This window comes from Aythya ferina (assembly GCF_964211825.1).
Source record: "Aythya ferina genome assembly, chromosome: 3".
Lineage (NCBI taxonomy): Eukaryota > Metazoa > Chordata > Aves > Anseriformes > Anatidae > Aythya > Aythya ferina.
The window spans coordinates 7,822,692-7,835,309 of NC_140298.1; the positions used below are offsets into that span (position 1 = coordinate 7,822,692).

Below are 12,618 nucleotides of genomic sequence, written 5' to 3' on the forward strand. Positions count from 1 at the left end.
AATTTTCCTAGATTGTATTCCAAAATTTGTTTATCAGAGTCTTGAAATCTTTTGGTCAAACTTTGCAGAGATTCATGTGTTCCAAAAAGAGGTATATTAACGTGTGGTATTTCATGTCCTTGTCTATTCATAGATGTAGGTGTGAATATCTGTTTCCATTTGTTATAAAGGTTTTTCCCTGCCTCATTTCAAAGGCTTTATATCTCATCTCATCTAATTTCAAAGACGCTCTGGTAGGTGTCAGAGATTCTGTGCTGTTCACACCCAGTTCCTGCGCTGTCTAAAGCTGTTATCAGATCAGCTTTTAGGTTTGTGAAGCTAGAGAGACCACCTTTCTCGTGGCAATTCTGAGACTGCATCTTAACTGAGTGCAGTCTCATTGTAAAGCTCCACAGAAATTCTGAGCAGGCCCTTGGAATTTGCTCTTCGTTTCTTTTTTTACTGGAGAAGTTGCTCAGGTTGTGAGTGAGCGTACTGGTAAGACTCCTTAGTTCTGACATGAAAGAGTTGTGCCATCAAAGAGGCACCTTCTGTTTTGTTGGTTTAGATACATAGTATGTGGTAAGTAGGGTGACATTCTCATGAATATTTTGTGGTATTCAGAGGGGAAAAACAGGCAGCATTTGCTTTGTCTTGAGATCCTCTCATAAGTCATCTCTTGGTGCATCCTCCATGTTGTGCCAGTGAAGGTGTTATTCCAAAGCACTACTTGATTTTTAGAAATAAACTGAACTAGTGCTACTATGTAGCCTTTTTTTTTTTTTTTTTTTTGTATTATTATTACTGTTTTCCTTAAACTCTCTTAGTTATTACATGTATCAGATAGTAGGGAGCTTTGTATCTTTTTGTATCTTGCAGGCAGAAGGATTCTAGACAGAGTAACCAGGATTTCTGTTCTGATAGGTCCTCCCTGCTCCCTTTATGTGGCCCTGACATCCACTTTTAAGGTAACAGCTGTCTTTGCTTTGTGGCTGTGACAGATCTATAGAACACAAAATTCTTGCTCTTTGCTAATGTTTTTGAGTATAATGTACTGAGCAAATGTTTTTGGAACAGAGCCTTAGAAATTAGTCTCAGACTTGCAGATCTCCGTGCTCCGATTACCCGAGAACAAGGAACTTGGAGAGCTCTAGGAGTAAGCACGGTTCATCCTAATGCATTCCTGTTTTTCCTTTGTCCTCCAGGAATTTTTTGCCGTTTGCATTCAGATTCCTTCTGTCACTTCTGTGCTCCTTTTGTTCTAAAACTTCACTGGCTTAATTTTCTTCAGAGTTGCAGTCTGGCGAGCAATACAGTTGGCTAAGCCCGCTCCTTCTCGGCAATCTTCCCCCTTTACAAGGCCATCATCTTGGTAGCCTTCCACCTTTCCCCCTTTCTAGGCAAAGTTATTCACTGTGTGCTGAGCTGCAAGTGTCTCAACTTCTCATCCACTTTACCTCTTTTCTGTGATGCATATCTGTCAAAATGAACAACGCAATGAATGGACACAATGAATTTGAAGATTTGTTATGGCATGAGATAAAGTGGGATAGGATAAAAATTTGTGCTACTTCTTGGATGCGGAAGAAAACCAGAAAATAAAGATGAGTGGTGTAGAATTAACACAACGGAGAGATTGCTGTCTGTTTACTGATTATACATTGATCATGTATTAATGATTCTCCACTGTTACCTTTAAGCATGAAACTCCAGCAAGACTGCATTTTGATAACTGTTTCCAGCCCTAGTGTGCTAAATACCTTATCTCTGTAAATTAGAATCAGTACCTTGCAAAACAGGTTTTGTATTTACTCATTACTGTTCATCTGAAAGTTAACAAAAGAGTACTGACTGGCTGCAAAGGTTTTTTTCATTTCTGTTCTCCCTCTTTCTTTAGTTTCCTTGCATTCATTGCAAACTAGCGTGTGCAAAATAGAGCCAATTCTCTTAACATTTCAGACAGAACTTTGTTTCCAATAATGTGTTTCCTGATTCTGCATATATTATGTGTATTTGTAACGTTACGGCCATCTAATTTCTATGATATATTTACATATGGTCTAGACAACCGTTTTATTTCTTAAGTGAGGTTGTTATGCTATTGTAATAAAAACAGATAAAAACTCTAAAAGCGTGCAGCATCTCTAAAATGTTACTGTTTGAATGTTCTGGCCTGTTTTCTTTCTTCATTTTGTACTCAGTTTTGTGCCTGTGTATGAAAAGTGGGGGTTATGTTGACCTAATGGTGAGACTTCTGGACTATGCCACTTTAAAGCTTTGTGATTTTAGAATCATGGTGATGCTCCGAGGGAACGTGTAGGCAACAATTCGTACTTTTACATCTAGCATGCAATACTTCTTGTTTGAACTTCTTGTTTGACAAACTTGAGTTTGCAAAAACTACAGAAAACTCTAATAAAAGATGCGTTAGTTTTTAATGGGTAATGACTGTCCTTGTGCTAGTGTTCAAAGAGGAATTTTGCAAAGTGAATTCTTTTTATTGGTGCTGATTCCTCATTTCTGTGTGCAAGGCTGAAGTCACAGTCTTATCATCTTAAGGAAACATACGGTTCTGTTTTGCTGCTCCGCCATACTTGAGGGTTTCCGAAGTAGGCTGTGGTCTCTGTGGAAGAGATTTTGACTCATCTTGTAAAGCTTTTGCTTGCATATAAATGATTATCTAAATTTGTCGTGTGGTTATTACTTCTAATAGCACATTATTACACTTGAGATGTATCACGCTGAAGAGGGTATAAGGTATCTACGGTAGTAATTTGAAGTGACCAGTGCAAATTGCTCTTTTTGGTTGTTGTGGTAGATTGAAATACTGCAATAAGAAATTGTGCTGTATAAAGATCGGTGTCACCACATTCGTTATGCAAAGGTCTTGATGTAGTCTGTTATGGATGTGGCCTTACCGTGTTTTATTCTTATTTTTAGGATTCTCCTTTTACAAATGCAGGAATGGGGTCTAACCTAAACCTTCTGGGTGAGATAGAATGTGATGCCAGTATAATGGATGGAAAGTCATTAAATTTTGGAGCCGTTGGAGCACTGAGTGGTATGTTGCTTATGTATTGTAAAGCTAACTACTGATCTATGTGCAAAGATCAATCTTGTTCTTTTTTGTTATGTTTCTGGAGGGGGGTGGCATTATAAAATACTTCCCTGTTTAATAAATTCTTTCCCTTTAAGGGGAGAAGGAGGCATTCCCGCACCCTGAAATGCTGCTTTGTGTTGTTGCAGTGTGTTGTCTTGTTAGTTCACTGATAATCCTTTGATGCAGAATGATCACATGAGAAAGTATTCACCAATGCGGTTAAATTTGCTCAGATGGCTTTGGAGAATGAACTTTTATGATATGATAACTTCATATGAAATTGCAATTATCCATCTTTCTATCTACATATTTAAAAAAAAAAAAAAAAGAAAAGAATACTAGCATTTAAATTCCACTCACTTTATATTTGTTTTTGTTATCTGCCACTTTGGGGAACTTACGGTTACATAATTCAGTCATAAGGTTACCTGATAGTTGATAGTTAGTCTGTTAGTTAAGCTGGTCAAATTAGGATACCAAGGAACTGAGATTTCCTTTACAGTGTCAGAAAGCTACATAGATTGCTCAGCTCAAAACTGAAGCTTATTGTTTATTCTCAAGAATGGGTTTAGCTAATCATCTGTCAAGCTGTTTGCCTGTGACATAAAATTTCTGTTTAATATGGATTTTTTTTTCATTATAAATTTTCTCACATGAATAGTTACATTTTTATTATTTGTTTTGTGAAACTATTGCGAGGTTTGATGAATATGCATACAGGATTTATTTAATCTGAGAAATAATGTGTTTTTCTTCTCCTTTTTGCCTAGCTTTACCTTTCATTACGAAACAAATATACAGTCCCAAATAGGGATTGCTGAGCTCTTGTCCTAAGTATGTTCAACAGCCTTAACTGTTACTATTAAATAGCTTTTCTGACAATGTTTCAAGCTTTGTTCTTTATCCTGGAATAGTTCTGAACTGTGGTAATAACTTCCTCATGTAGATATAAATCTAAAATAAATAGTGAAATGGAGTGTTTCAGGGCTTGCTTGTTACAAAAAATACCCTTCAAACCATGGCAAAGGAGAAAATGAGGGAGTGAGAAAAAGCTAAACCTGAATCCTATAATCCCTGTTCTGGCCAGGTAGATCCAAATAAAAGCTTTTTCCGTCTTGAAAAATTAATACTCATAAAATGTCTTTGGCCTGTAGAATACCACTGAGTTAATTTTGAGACTTCTGTGGTAGGCAGTCACTCCTAATATTTCAGTATGCTTCTTTCTTTAAAAAACAAAACAAAAGCAAGTGTTAATTAAAAGGCCTTGCCATCACTGATAGGATATGTGAAGGAAAAACTGATAAAAAGTGTTATTAAATCAAAACATAGCACCCTGAGGTATCTCTTATTGAATTGCCAAAGCCTTGGAAATTAAAGGAAGCTGACTTCCATTGCCAAAATGAACATTAAAATGCAATGTGGAAAAATATTTTAATGTTCTGTTCCTTTTTTTTTTTTTTTTTTTGCTAATTTTTCTTTTCAGGGATCAAGAATCCGGTTTCAGTTGCAAATAGGTTGTTGTGTGAAGGGCAGAAGGGAAAACTCTCTGCTGGCAGAATTCCACCTTGGTAATTGTTTTGTTCTGCTTGTCTTTATTTTTGTCTTATGTCTCTACTGCATGTGATATTTGAAGGCTATATCTTATCCAAAGAAGGCTGATCCTGCTTTACATACCAGCTATAGTGTGCTTTTAAAAAGAAGCTAAGTTTTGTTCTCTGATCTTGAAACATCTTGTGCACTTGATGCAGCTGCGTGTAGAAGTATTGTGGATAGATGGGGATGTCAGGTTGTGATAATTTCTGTCTGTGTTATTATTTCCAAATTTATGTCATACTGAATTCTTATGGTTTTTACTATATAATTTTGAAAAATCTGTGAATGCATCAAAATTAAAGTGAAATTCTACTACCTTTACCTCTGTTTACCGTAAAAAACAAGCAAGAACACATAGCTTTTAAAAAGTATGTACAAGAATCCTGCTTCATTGACTATGTAGCTTTATTTTGTAGCTAAAACATGAAAATTTCCGGTGTTTACTTGGAAGTTGTTTTAAATATGGTTTTAATAGTATTTACAGCAACAATGAAAACATGCTTTATTGATATTGGTATAATACCTGTATGAAAGAGGAAACTATTAAGCACATGACAACTTTGAATATTACTGGAAAGAATCCAAGAATTGTTTTGGAATTGATTGATTTTAAAAGCATCTTATTTTCATCAGCAGTTTAAATTGACAAGGAGCTTGAACTCAAAGTGGTTACCTCGGTTATCATACTCACTGCAAAAAAATTGCTACCATTTGCTCACTGACTGCAATATTGGCAGATGTATTAAATCAGCACTTAAGTTGTTTGAAACTCCTGTATTCAGATTTACAGATTTTACTTTCCTTACTGTGTTATTCTTCCTCTAAAACTATCCAAATAGACAGTCTCTATCTGATAGTACACCATTCCAGTTTAAACAGTGAGGAAAACTACTATTTCAGTGTTCTGTAATGCTGCAAAGGTAGGTCACAGATTGGAAACAGGCATTCCAAAACCAGCCCATCAACAAGCAGATGTTGCATTTAAAATTGTTTTCTTTACTAAAAAAAAAAAAGAAAGAGTGATTGTAGTTAGTGAGAACTTCTTTTTTTGGAGGAGTTAACTAAGGAATACTAACTTCAATTTCAGTTGCTGCAAGTAGCTTATTTCTTGAGATTTCAGGAGAAAGCCAGCATTTAGATAAAATATATTAAAAGGGGGTGTCCAACGGGGTGGTTGTTGATTTTGTTTATTTATTTGTTTATTTTCAGGACAGGGGAGTTTTGTAGTCTCCTACAGGAGCAAGCACTTGGGATTTAGTTTTGTCTCTACCATCACAGTATTTTCTCTAATTGTGGCAAGGAAGAGTACCTGGGATAGTCTGTATCCTATTTCAGCATGTTTTCTGTAACTTCATGACCTAGTTTATGTCGCTATAATTTTAAAAATAACTGAATGGAAAAGAAGCTGTATCTGCTTGTCCTCAAAAGACAAGACTAAAATTTTCCAACACTGTGCAAGGTCTTGACTAACAAACAATGTAAAAGACAAGGGAGCTGAAATTGTCAAGGTGAGAAGTGAACTGTTTTCAGAGCCAACACATTCAGCTTATTGTGCAAATGCTTTGGATTTTATTTACCTATACATATTTCGATTTTTCCTTTCCCTTTCTGAATTTTGAGTATGAATTTTATTAGAAAAAAACCTAGTCACCTTGGGAACAATCCGTAGTAGTGGAACACAGTAGCTTGCTTTGGTAGATGCTCCTGTATGTGCAGGGTGTCCTGAGTTTGGAGTGGAGCTAATGATCGTGGTAGGTGATGACTGTTGACAATTTCATGCCTTGCCTTTCTGGCAGGGTTTGGCGTAACACGTTCTTGTTCCAGGAGTGAAACATATTCCAGCACAAGCTGGGAAAATATGTTGTCAAGTAGCAAGAGAACAGCTGTATTTTTGGCGTTCTTCCCAAGTCTTAGGCTTTCAGTAACAGATTTTTATTTGTGAAGATACACAAGTTTCATCTTGTTTCTTGTGGGCAAATAGTGTGTTGGAGAGTCTCAGATAATGCATAGCCTAAGAGCCTATCTTGTTAAAGAAACCTGGTGGCAGAGACAGCTTCTATAGCATGAGCTAAGCTGGCTTCTCGTTTTCTGGCCAGGATGTTTGGCACAGGACCACGTGAGAGAAATTCAGGAACTGTGAGATCAGTAGAAGTGGCATTATGGAGGGAGAGGCTTGTCTGTAAGAGAACATATGGAGGCAGTCAGTTTGGCCTGTTTACCACTGTTCTGCACCCATTTGTACAGTGACATTTCAAAATGGCACATTTCTAATTTGCTGTAGAAGAAATTCTAATGAGTGTGAATTTCTTTATTTGGAGATGGTAAGTTTACTGGGGAGGAGCGATCAAGTGTCCTGACTGGTACATGTATGCAGTTTGCTGGGAATTGCTCTGAGGTCTGGTCATTCTTGAACAATATCTTGTTGTTGAGTTCAAAACACAGAATCCCACTATCCAAATTAAAATTTAAAAAGTTTCTAGTAGAGAATCCCTGCATGGATGAGTGTATTTGTTAAAGCTGTTCTAAGGTCCTTACACCTTCTCTCATAGTTTATTCAGCTTGTTGTTGGCAGAATGTTCTCTATCTCTGATGCAATGATAGAAAATACCGAACTCTTCAATGTTACATATTATCCTATAAGACGTTCCTAATTGTATAACTTTACAAAAGAAAGAACAATTATAGTTGCACAATTGCACATTGGGTGGATCACTGAGAGTCGTCTTTGGTCCCAGAATAATGGATTAGATATTTTGTACTAATAGCTTTTAAGGTTTTTTTTTTTTTTTTTCATATGCTGAAATGAGGGATACCTGATCTTCCTAAGAGAAAAAAGCTTATTTACATCTTTTACTATTTCCTTTAGATATGTAAGGATTGTAAGATGGTACAAATAGACCTCAATATCTCCTTTTTTTTTTTAACAATTCTTTTGTATTATTGATTTTGAAGTTCATATTTCCATCCATTTTTCAGTATTAATAATAATCCATATGGGAAGAAGGACTTCCTCCCTCTCCCCCCTCTGGACATGCAGGATTTTGCAGTTTTCACTCCTGGGATGCACGGTGCTATAGACAGGATATGTATGTTGGGTAACTTGCAGGGCAGTGCATAGTCAAGAATGTGCATAGATTGATGACTCACCACCTTTTATCTCTGTTCTTGATGTCATCTCAATAATTTCTTCAATGCAAGAGTGATTTCAGAGTGATTGCTGCATTTTAAAATAAGCATTACAAAATTTGTTACATTCAGGATCACCTTGACCATCTGTCATGAACCTAACCCTCTTCTGGCACTTCTGTTCATCTCCATGTAGCCTGTCTCCATACAGCCCATGTTAAATGGTCCTGTTTGGAGCAACCAGCGCCAGGAGAACCATGTTCTTGTGAAAATTTGCCTAAGAGGACCATTTTAAGGGTCCTTTGCCTGCATTTTCACTTACTGTGTTGTAGTTTCCCTGGAATTGGAAAGCACCTCTAAACATGGACTTGGTGCTGGGAGGACTTGTTCATCTTCTGTGTGTTTGGAGCCTGTACCAGCTGCAGAGCACTCTTCATTTGATACATTTGCAAGAAAGATCTTTTTATCTTGTTTGTGTAGAACCAGCTTTCAGGGTAGCAGAGCAGCACAAACTCTCATTCAGCCTTTTTTGTTTGTTTGTTTTCCCTTTTGGGAAAAAAAAATGTATTTTAAACTAGCCTAAAGGCTTTTGAGACTCAGCAGAGGTTCGGCTGCTTTCTGTAGCCCACTGGCTTTGTTCCCTATTTTCTCTCTTCCTCAGTTAATCGTGCTTGGTGGGAGCTGTCTAGGGTTCGTTTTGCTTTTATGCCAGCTTAAGCTATAGCCCTGTTCATGCTTGCCTGCTGCAGCTCTTCTACATAGGTATATGGATATGTCTTATGGCACCCGAAGTAGTTTGCTAAGTGCCTCCTGGTTCCCACCTTCCCACCTCCCTGTGAGCTGAACCAGATCACAGAAACTTGCTTTTTGGGGTGGTGTGAAGACTATTTAGTCTTGTTTAGATTTACAATTATTTGGCTACCTGCAGAACTGAGTTCATACTGTATGTCTGTAGGATTTGCTAACTAGCTATCTCGGTATCAGTTTAGAGGAGGGAGTACAGGTGGAATGGATAACAAAACACTGAGATCTTGATTTTTTGGCAAACTGATGATTGCAACTCCTCTGTGATTACGTTGTCCTTTCAGGACATCTGAAGTGAAAAATTAAAACAAACAAACAAAACCACTAACTATTCTTTGGGACCAGAACAGGAAAATGGTTTGCCTGTGTCCACCTTGTAACCAGGGAGATGATTCCAGGAATTAAGGACACAAGCGGGAGCAAAATAAAAGTCACATTACTTAAGTTTTGAACAACGTAGTACTTCTTGAACATTCTTGGGGGCTTTTTTTTTTCTTGCTTTGTAAATACTAGTGACTGTTTTTGTGTCTTTAAGTATACAACAAGCAAGCAATTGTGAGATGTCAGGAAAATGTAGCATTTCTGACTGATCTGTGCTATTCAGGTTATCATCTGTATGACTCCTAATATCTGATCTTGGTACTTTTTGCAACTACCCTTCCTCTATTTTATTCAACAGGAAGCGATTACTCACTTCCTGACAATGTATAGTTGAAAGAAAGCTTCCTTTAGTCAGTGGAGGATACTACTTCAGTTTGGCTACAGTTTGCATTTCTCTCTTGTGTTAATATGAGTGCCAGGTCGTTTCTTGATCACTAGCTTACCTAAAAGGAGACACTTGAGTTCTCCCAAAGTACCCGGTAACTTACTCTACAGTATCTTGCAACATGAAAAAATATTTATCTGGAGCTACACTAACAATGGTAAGAAATACATGTTTAACAATTCAAATTCTTATCTAGAGAAACTTTTTTTTTTGACACTTAGGTAAGGAAAGACTGAACTTGTAATGGTTGTGTCATGGAGAAGATGGAAAGTACCACTGCAAAATACTGCATCCCGAAAGCTGCAGGTGTCAGATATAATACTATCAAGAAAACTTGCAGCAGTAGTAATGCCAATAAATTTTCTTTATCAATAATGTTCTCAGGAATTGATAGTATTATGTGGCCAGGGGGACTTTTGAGTAGCTAAAATAACTTTTTTAACCTCTCATATTCGTAATTCTGATATTTCAATAAAGCTTTTTGAAATTACTCTTAAGTCCTTAGTCTTTGCTTCTCGTGCCCATTAGGCAGTTGTGGTATTCTAATTTCAAAAGGGAAATAGGAAGCAGTGACTGGAAACAGGTGTCCTTTCTTATGTTGCTGCTGTTGCTGTTTTTCAACGGCTTTCTGAAAATGTGTAATCTTCAACTACCACATTCCCTTTTTCAGGGAATCAGATTAATTTATCTAAGGGGAAGTGGTATAGATAATTGAGATGACTTTTTTTTTGTTTTGTTTTCCTAAAAGGTACATGTCTGTGTATAACTCTTGCCATCTTTCATTATCATTGCAGTAAGTGCTGCCTCACTGCTTTAAAATGTTCAGTGCTGACTACAAAAAATCTTCCCAATTGTTTTTTGCCCCATGATTGTATTAAATACTTAATGGACTTGTCTCATTTGCAAATGCTTGATAAAACACCATGAGATAGACCTTTGTCTTTCTAAATAAAACTTATTTTTAGCTTGTATCGTGCATCCCAAAGTAATTCTTGATATTCCAGTAGCACTGACTAACTTCACTGGAAATGTCGTGCCATTCTTTTGTCATTCATCCCATGTTGTTAGTCTTCAGGATCTGATTTAGCTGTTATAGAGAGCAAGCCTATGGACAGCGTTGTGCTGTTTTAACTGCAATTAAGAGCTGGTGCTATTTGGTAATTCATTTAAAATTTAATAGCACTTTTTTTTTATTCAATAGTAAACTTAATGTCAGAGCTGCATAGTCTTTTAATGAAACTACCTAAGGTTGCCAACTGCTTATAGCTGACTCTTCTGTGAAATGCAGACAGCTTACAATTTTTAAATGACCAAACCAAATAGCAAAAATAATTGCAAGAAAAGGGGGATTTGTTATATGGTTTTGTTTAAACTCCCTCTTCTGTGTCTCCTAGCTTTTTAGTTGGTGAAGGAGCTTTCAGATGGGCAGTTGATCACGGGATACCAGCATGTCCTCCAGGTATCATGGCTACAAGTGAGTAAACTGGTGGTATGAGTAGGAAGAACAGGACAGAATAATTTAAAATAGTGCCTCATACGTTGAGGTATACATCATGTCGCTGTTCTTAACATTCAACTAGCTTACGGTATTATGGTGTATAAGGATGGTAAAATTTAATCATTTTATATTAAGTATCTAAATAGCAAAAAGTAAGAACTGTTACTTCAGCTGCATTGTAGCAACGTGTAATTCAAATGAATTTGTGATTCTAGGATTAAATATAGCAAAGGACTTTTTTTTAATTATTACTTTTTAACCAAAATATAGACTCAAACAGCTCAAGTTGTAATCCATCTTGGATCCAAAAAGCACCAACTATGCATGTATCTAAATAGGCTCAGATTCTGTAATTACATCCAGCTCTGATTCTTTGTCCAGGATTGTGTGGTATAAACAGGCCATTATTATTATTTATTTTTTTAAACTTAGCTAGTCTTTTCTTCATCTAATATGGTGGAATGATCCAATCCAGCATGACTCAAAATATACTGTATGCTAAGAGTTGCCAGGTTTCTTATAAAAGCCTTCTTTTTTCTTAAAATAAACAAAGTGCTTGGGGTATATTGATACGCCATGTACAAACTAGGCTAAAAATTTGTGCATGTACCCATGGAAAGAAGGATGTAGTTCCCCTTCCTTTTCTTTCTCAGTCCCCAACCTTTTGGCAAGTGCCCTTACCATTAGTTTGTAGCTTGCTATTGTGGCGAGAACATGCCTAATACTTCCTATTTTTCCCATGCAGGAAAAAAGTCAGAGTTCATTACCAAGAAGACAGACAATTATACTTTATTTTATTTTATTTTATTTTATTACAGTTTAAAAGATTACTGCATGGAATATGTGAGTAGTCCTGAAATCAGAAATTGAAAACCAGGGCTGCTATTAAGGCTTTTATTGGATGTACTTCTAAACATAGATAAACATCCAGAAGTTGCCGTTCAGAGTTGCTAATACTCAGCACTCAAATGTAACGCCTGAAGCAGTAGTACTGTTACACTCAATCATACCAATTTTCATACACATTCATGATGCATTTCATTTTGAACAAAAAATTTTGATTTCTATTCTCACATGACTTAAACTTACTCTATCTATCTGCTGTCCAGAACAGTATTTGCAGAACAACTTTTGGGCTCAGTTAAGCAAAACAGCTTTATTTCTGTGAATTTAGAAAAGGGGAAAAACTCTTAAAGGATTTTTTTTCAGACGTATTTGCTGTGTATGTGTAAGAGATCCTCCAGAAGGAGAGTTTCTTGGCTGGGTCTGTTTGAATGCACAAACGTTTACCCTGTTTCTAGTACCACTGCCTTTCTGTTGTGACAGAGATGATCAGTATCTAACGTTAATTTCCAAATGTTATTTTATTTGCTAAAATGGTCAGAGCAAATTTATATATGAAGGCTTAAAAATGAGGATGACCACTGCTCCTTTGGTTTACATAACACAGACTGAAGTTACACTGGAGACGTACCAGATGAATAATCTCAGTTGATGTATTTTCCACAAACTAGCTCCAAAACATTAGTGATTTCTTTTTGTCTCTTCAGCACACTTAGAATATAGCTATTTGGCAAAACAATTTCCATTAAAACAATTAGCAGGATTGTGAAGTTAATCCCATTGCAAAGTCAATGTGGAAATGTCGTTTCCTGTTGCAATGTCAATGAATAAAGTATTGGTATCAAATATTGGTATTGAAGTAGTCAACCACCTCCCCCTCCCACCCGCAGACGTACACCCCACTTCCAC

The 12,618-nt window shown here is 36.6% G+C and overlaps 1 protein-coding gene across 1 annotated transcript in view; it reads left to right on the plus strand.

The window, feature by feature from the left end:
• The window catches only part of TASP1 (taspase 1), an 83,985-nt gene that overhangs the window by 12,093 nt on the left and 59,274 nt on the right, over positions 1 to 12,618 (plus strand). The window contains 3 exon segments of the mRNA XM_084514205.1: positions 2,920 to 3,040; positions 4,563 to 4,647; positions 10,763 to 10,842. Of these exon segments, the coding sequence (XP_084370331.1) occupies positions 2,920 to 3,040; positions 4,563 to 4,647; positions 10,763 to 10,842 (286 nt within the window).